This window comes from Borostomias antarcticus (assembly GCF_949987555.1).
Source record: "Borostomias antarcticus genome assembly, chromosome: 30".
Lineage (NCBI taxonomy): Eukaryota > Metazoa > Chordata > Actinopteri > Stomiiformes > Stomiidae > Borostomias > Borostomias antarcticus.
In genome coordinates this window covers 3498848-3506347 of record NC_140263.1, presented here as the reverse complement: position 1 = coordinate 3506347, position 7500 = coordinate 3498848, and the positions used below count along the sequence as shown (strand labels likewise).

At 49.9% G+C, this 7500-nt stretch overlaps 1 protein-coding gene across 1 annotated transcript in view; it reads right to left on the bottom strand.

Annotated features, from left to right (window-relative positions):
- Positions 1-5352: 5352 nt before the first annotated feature.
- The window catches only part of lpar1 (lysophosphatidic acid receptor 1), a gene marked incomplete at both ends in the record, with an annotated part of 7883 nt that continues 5735 nt past the window's right edge, over positions 5353-7500 (bottom strand). The window contains one exon of the mRNA XM_084460140.1: positions 5353-5375. Within this exon, the coding sequence (XP_084316266.1) occupies positions 5353-5375 (23 nt within the window). The remainder of the gene's footprint in view (positions 5376-7500) is intronic.

Genomic DNA, 7500 nt, shown 5'->3' with positions numbered 1-7500 from the left:
CGGACAGGGCTAAACGGTACTTTCACCATTTACAGTCCTAGCATTTTCTGACTGGGAGTGAGAGATGATGAAATGAAGACCCAGGAGTGGAGCTACTCGGACGGCGCTTAGTGGGCGCGCTCCGCATATCGCAATACCCCTGCGCGGGCACGCACCCGCACCGACTCCGCTCTCTATTCACCGCCGCCTTCCGGGACGCGTCCCAGTCAGAGCGAAGCGGAGCCCGAATCCTCTGAGGTCATGCAACTGCAATGGCAGCGCTCTCGGCCCCGCCCACAACAGTTGTGGATCTCAGTCTCACGCCTCAAGGGCCCAGAACTGCCCAGCCCGTGGCCAAACATGCCATAGCTGCGGTAACCAAAACCATTTTGCTAAAGTCTGTCGGTCTACCCCGTCTGGGTCGGCAGGCACACCTTCATCCACAATGTGAATTCTGGGCCAGTGTCGTTCAAATCTTGCACAGTCAACCTCAATGAGGTGTGCATTCCTCTGCTGTTAGATACTGGTGTCAGTGTGTCCCTTTTGAATGTGGATACTTTTTTCAGTTCACTGCCACTGTGTGCACCCTCAGCTGCTCTCTATGGCGACTCCAAAATCGATCTGGTTCTCTCCAAGTGACTGTCCGCTATGGGACCAAGGTTCTCTCCAAGTGACGGCGATCCTGACTGTTGCCACACCATGGCAGCAAAAGTGTCCGTCATTGTTTGTGGGTCTGGGCTGCCTCCGACCATCAACCTCTCCTTGATCCTGCTGTGAAACCTGTCATCCAGCCGCTGTGCCGCATAGGTATAGGTACCGCATTTGTAACGCGCTCCCTATCCAGTTGTTACACTGGCCCAGAGCTCCCTATCCAGTTGTTACACTGGCCCGGAGCGCCATTCACACACCAATGGCGGCAGCTGCCATGCAAGGCGCTTGCCTGCTCATTGGGAGCAATTTGGGGTTCAGTGTCTTGCCCAAGGACACTTCGACAGGTAGTCAGGAGGAGCCGGGATTCGAACCACCGACCCTACGATCACTGAACGACCCGCTCTACCAACTGAGCTATAACGCCGCCCCCCCATCCCGCTGGCCCTCTGTGACAGGGTCATGGCTGAGCTGCAACAACTACCAGAGGCCGGCATCATCGAGCCAGTGGATGCGTCACCCTGGGTCTCAAACCTCGTGGTGGCTAAGACCAAGTCAGGGGTCCTGCGTGTCTGCGTGGATCTACGTGCGGTGAATAAGACCGTGGTCCCTGACCACTACCCACTACCCACTGCAGAGGAGCTCACGGCTCAGTTGTATGAATCTGAGGTGTTCTCCAAGCTCGACCTCAAACAGGGATACTTACAAGTGCCTCTCCACCCCGGCAGCAGAAACCTCACTGCCTTTGTGTGTTTCGCTACACCCGGATGCCGTTTGGTCTCAGCTCCGCCCCCGAGCTGCTTCCAGAAAGTCATGGTCTCTGTGCTGGCTGGCATACCAGGCGTGGCCGTATATCTGGATGATATCGTCGTACACGGGCCCGCCGCTGAGATACGCGATGAGCGACTCGACATGGTTTTCGCAGCTCTGTCCAAGTACAAGATAACTCTCAACGCTGACAAATGTGTCCTCTTTGTGCCAGCTGTTGAGTTTGTGGGGGTTCCGGCTGTCAGCAAGCGGCATAACTCCACTCCAGTCCAACGTTGGCGCCATTCAGGCTCCCTGAGCCTAGCTCAGCTGCTGAGGTTGCCTCCTTTCTGGGCGTGATGGGCTACTACTTGAAGTTCCTCCCTCAGTATTCTGCCACCACAGCCCCCCTACGCCAGCTGCTGCGTAAGGACGAGCTGTGGGTGTGATCTCAGGCATGCGATGACGCTGTGCGCGACCTCAAAACTCAACTGACTTCACCACCAGTGTTGGCTCACTTTGACATCTCCAGCCCCACCCTTGTGACATGTGTCAGCTACAGCGATAGGGGCTGTACTGTCTCAGACCCAGAACGGCGTGGAGAAGCCCATCGCCTTCGCCTCCCGTGCCCTCAACCAGACCGAGCAGCGGTATTCTGTGGGTGAGCGTGAGGCGTTAGCCTGCGTTTGGGCCTGCGAAAGGTGGCACCTCTATCTCTATGGCCGCTCTTTCACCCTCAGGACGGACCACCAGGCCTTGACGACGCTGCTGGCTACATCCGGGACAGGCCACAAACCCCTGAGGCTGCACCGCTGGTCTGACCGCTTCCACCAGTACAACTTTAACGGGCAGTTCACCCCGGGCAGAGAAAATATTGTGGCTGACCTGCTCTCTCGCTCTGTCTCCACCCCAGCCCCACACACGAGCACTGACTGTGCGGAAATGGACATTATCCAAATGCTACACACCCTTTCCAGGCCACTGTCTCTCTGCAGGACCTGAAGGAACCCTCCGAAACAAACGGACCCTGTCCTCTCACAGCTCCGCACCTACATCCAGAACGGCTGACCTCACAAGGTCCCAGAGGAGCTGGTTGCGTTCTCCCGAGTGAAACAGGAGCTCTCCTTCTGGAACGACGTCTGTCCGCCACGTGGGCTTTGCACAGTGGTCCCAGATGTCCTCCGTGCACGTGTTTTGACTACGGCGCATGAGGGTCACCTGGACATTGTGAAGCTGAAACAGCGCCGCCGAGACTTGGTGTGGTGGCCAGGGATAGACAGAGATGCTGAAGCCCTAGTCGAGGACTGCTCAGTCTGCCCTCGTGAGTGGCAAGACTGGCCACCAGGCTCACCCCACCTCTGCAACCCCTTGCGTGGCCCTCTCAGCCCTGGGTACACCTGCAGGTAGACATCTGTGGTGAGATCTACAGGGTTCCCCACCACCAACGCTACTTGGTGGTTAACTACGATCTATACTCGAAATGGCCTGAGGTCACCACTACCGGCTCTGTGACTTCTCAGGTCATTATTGACTTCCTGGACTCTTCTCTCGCTGGGGCCTACCAAAGACAATCACCACTGACCACGGCCCTCAATGGCCCTCAACTGAGTTCACTGCTTACCTTGAGAGCCTGCGTATTATCACCCCCAGGCCAATGGCGGCGTCGAACGCTTTCATCGGTCACTGAAAGACGGCCTCAGAGTGAGCACCCAAGGGTGCCCCTTCACATAGGCCAACAGTCTCACCCTGCTGCACTACAGGGCCACGCGGCACTCGACCACGGGTGTCTCCCCAGCCTCTCTCATGCTGGGCCGGGAGCTAAACCTGCCCCTCGAGAGGCTCCGCCCCTCCACACGCCAGGCCACCTCCCCCTGGGGTCAGAGCCTCTGTCGGCCAGCAGCAAGGGGAGGATGAAGCAACGCTTTGATCAGGCCAAACGAGCCAGGGTACCGGACATCAACGTGTCAGACTGGGTTAGGGTCCCCAGGCCCCACCGGGACAATAAAATGGCCTCATACTGGTTCTCTCCCCTCCAGGTCACCCGTCAGCTGGGTCCAGCCACCTACCTGCTAAACGATGGCACTCGGTGGCACTCCAGCCGCCTCCGGAAGGTGCCAGCCCCGTCACACAACCCAGTTGGTGACACGACCCGAGCCAGACCATACCCTCAACATGCCTCCCCACGACCTGTTCACATCCGGTCACGCCCGCGCCACTTAGAGGACTTTGTGTCTACTTTTCATGTTTTAAATCCTAGGGGGGGGGGGGGGGGGTGTTATGTCTACACACTAGGATCAGCACTGCTACATTTGAGTCACCGTTCTGTTATGTGATGCCTAGACAGTCATTCTTGAGTCGATTGATAGGGTCTGCGAGTGTAGTGTGTGGAGCGCAGATCAACGGCTACGACGGACGTGTTCATGCTACGACGGTGCCACTGTGTTGTCCTTCGTATGTAAACATAACAGTCCGATTCTGCATTACGGGCTGGGATCTGGAGAGTGGTAGGGTGGTGCACAAACACTCTCTATTAGCTGGCCGCCACTGCCCATATCAAATATAAAACTATACATGTGTATATCTATATACATATAAAACTATACATACATTCCTATATAGGTATAAAACTATACATGTGTACATCCATATACATATAAATATATAGCCTACATACGTATATCTATTACACATATATCATTTTAGGGGAAAGGAGCGATCGACACGGTCACGGCTCTTCTCTGTCCTGGCCCCGCAGTGGTGGAATGAACTGCCCACTGACGTCAGGACAGCAGAGTCGCTGCCCATCTTTCGTCGCAGGTTCAAAACTCATCTCTTCAAGAAGTACTACAACAATCCTCCCACCTAAGCACTTATTGTATTATATTATATTGCACTGTACTTTAGATTGTGATTCTTGCACTTTGCCTTCAGCACTATATTATGCTCTTAGTCACTTGTTTTAGAAAGAAGATGCACTTGTGAGTTCTGGCAAGTAGTAGTACATTGGCTCTTCCTACGTTAAATGCAATTATTGTTAGTCGCTTTGGATAAAAGCATCTGCTAAATGACTGTAATGTAATGTAATGTAAAAAATACCGGATTCCCTGAACAAATCATTGATTGTCTGGGTGAAGATATTCTACCAGAGGAGAGAGAGTGAGAGGAAGAGAGAGAGAGAGAGAGAGAGAGTAGGGGAGAGAAATGGTGGAGAGAGAGAGTGAATGCAGCAGAATGTGAACTCTGACATCACTTGCCGTATGCAACGTTGTACAAGTTCACACTTAACATGAGCTAGTTCAAAGTTCAGAGTTCAAATTGCAAAAAAAATGCAAAAGCAAAAGGAACCAGGCTGAGATAGGAAACTGAGGCTTTGTCTAGTCGGCTCAAATTCAATATTCAAAGTGAAAAATATTTTGACAAGGAAAACAGGAAACGGGAAAGTAAACGGCGAGTAAACAATGCCGTACTCATTCAGTTTGATTAATTAGATTGGGTGCTTTGATTCAATATGCCGTTTCAAGTTAGTTGTTGATGTTATTGATATAAGGACTTGTTTCTTGAGAGCCGGCAGACAAAGTTTACATGCAAATGACAGTTTTTTCCCTCAGGATCAGAACTTATCTGTTTGTGAAATTTGGTCAAATAGTTGAGTGAACGGCACTCTTTTAGCACGTTCATGCACAACGCTGGCCGCATGGCTTACATGGTTCACAGCTGCCGTGGGATTGGACAGCATGGGTCGTCGACAGTGATTGGTTCTGCCTGGGCCAGTCAAACACACACACACACAGACATACAGACAGGTTCTGATTGGTTCTGCCTGGGCCGGTCAGACACACACAGACATACAGACAGGTTCTGATTGGTTCTGCCTGGGCCGGTCAGACACACACACACACACACACACACACACACACACACACACACACACAGGTTCTGATTGGTTCTGCCCAACACACAGAGACACTGTTTAGTGACTCAGCCTCTTCTGGTGCCCAGTACTGGAGGATGAGAGAGTGCAGGCCTGCGGGGTGAGATCACACCCCCCCCGCCCCCACACACACACACACACACACACACACACACACACACACACGTTGCCCTGTGTCATTTTGACGGTTTCAGATAACCTGACCAGGCCTGTCTAATTAGGAATGGGCTCGTCTAATTCGACAAACACACACCCGCGCACACAGCGTCAGGTGTGGTGTGTGTGTGTGTGTGTGTCTCTACGTTCCTAATTAGACAGGCCTATTGAGTCATAATGTGAAACTGTCCAAATGAATTCCTGTGGTAATATCAACATTTACGATGATGATAGCTTTAGTGAGAAAGCATAATATACTGTACTCAACAAAGCAGTCTGAAACTTTATGAAATAACAGTCTTTTTTTATATGTGTAGATACTGTAGATAATGCACAGACACAGGACAGCCCAGCAAACACGCAACGTCACGGAGTCGTTCAGATCATGTCTGAATAACGTCCGTCGGTCCTGAACCCCGTTTGTACGTCTGCTGGATCCCTCGATATTCAAACGTCTGGCTTGGACCCCTCTAAGACATCTGTGGACGTGCAAAACGGGTTCAATATCTGAACGTAAAAAAAAAAAATCATTCTGGCTCCTAATTGGATGTCTTTGGACGTCCGAAAAAGACAAAAAAGACATCTAAAAGACGTCTTTTAGACGTGTCTTTGCTCAGTGGGAGTGTACTCTCCTTCTGGATGCATCCCATAACATTGTCCTCTATTGTTATCTGGGATCCTCACCCTGCTGCCGTTCTCAGGCCATGCTGACCACGACCCCCAGGGGTCGGTTACTCCACTAAGCTAACCTCAGTGTGAATAGAACTCAACTGATCTCTGAGCCCGAGCTAGCATGCTAATCTATGTCTGAAATCCTCGGATGCTAACTAAACTGTTATTTTACAACAGCTAGTCACAGCTGTGCTTTGGATTGGCCAAGAGGCAATCGGAGCCGGACCAAAAACCACAATATACCAATAAATAAAACACTTCGCCTTGATACATTGTGGTTGCCTATAACATTAGTAAATTATGGTGCGTTCGTTTGTGGTCGGAGGTGGCAAGTCGCAAGTGGCAAAATACCTACCTCCGACCTGTGTGCATTCGAGCTATATACCATTATATCACAGTTACCTAGTTATATCTATATACCATTATATCACAGTTACCTAGTTATATCTATATACCATTATATCACAGTTCCCTAGTTATATCTATATACCATTATATCAGTTACCTAGTTATATCTATATACCATTATATCACAGTTACCTAGTTATATCTAGTGCATTCGAGCAACTGGGGGCTGAGAAACATATCCGAATTTGCGACAAGGAAGTGCGAGTTCATGCGGTGTTTTATTTAATCATTCCTAGTAGCAAGTCGCAATTTGCCACCTCCCAGTTATAAACGAACGCACCATTAGAAAGGGTGCTTAGAGAGCACAGGGCTCCGCCCATTAATGCATTTTGTTGGTGTAATCAAGTTGAAATGGTTAAACTCACTTCTCAGTATAAATATAGCACACTTGCACCATTGAAGAGTAAGCTTTTTGGTAGGTTTGCCTCTGGGAGGGCTATATGACGGATAATACTTTTTTTTTTGTTTGCTTCAACACTTAAATGAAAAACACATAGTTAGTGAAACCTGATACTCAAAGGGAAAAAACCTCAGCCCATCCAGATGTGCAGGTAGCTTATGATTTATATGTACGCTAATACCACAGGATCCAGGCTAAGAAAATGTAACTTGAATGATTTTTCAAGATGCCCATCCACATCCATTGTATGACCAAAACGGTGGTAGAGCAATTATCAACTTTCTCAAAAATGCTAGCTTTGTCATCGTTTTGATCTGAACTATTGTATATGATCATAAGTAACCTTTAAACAGGGCTAAACATGCATTTTCTCAATACTACTCCTTTAAGACATGTGTGAATGTCATCCCGTATGTTTTGTTGCGGTCGGTTGGTTTGGTATTGGTCCTCAGAAATGTCCACAAAAATGCACAACACAGCTGTTACTAATCCACTAATTCGACAAGAGAAAAGAAGATGCTAGCATGCTAACTTATATCTGAAAGCTAATATGCTAACA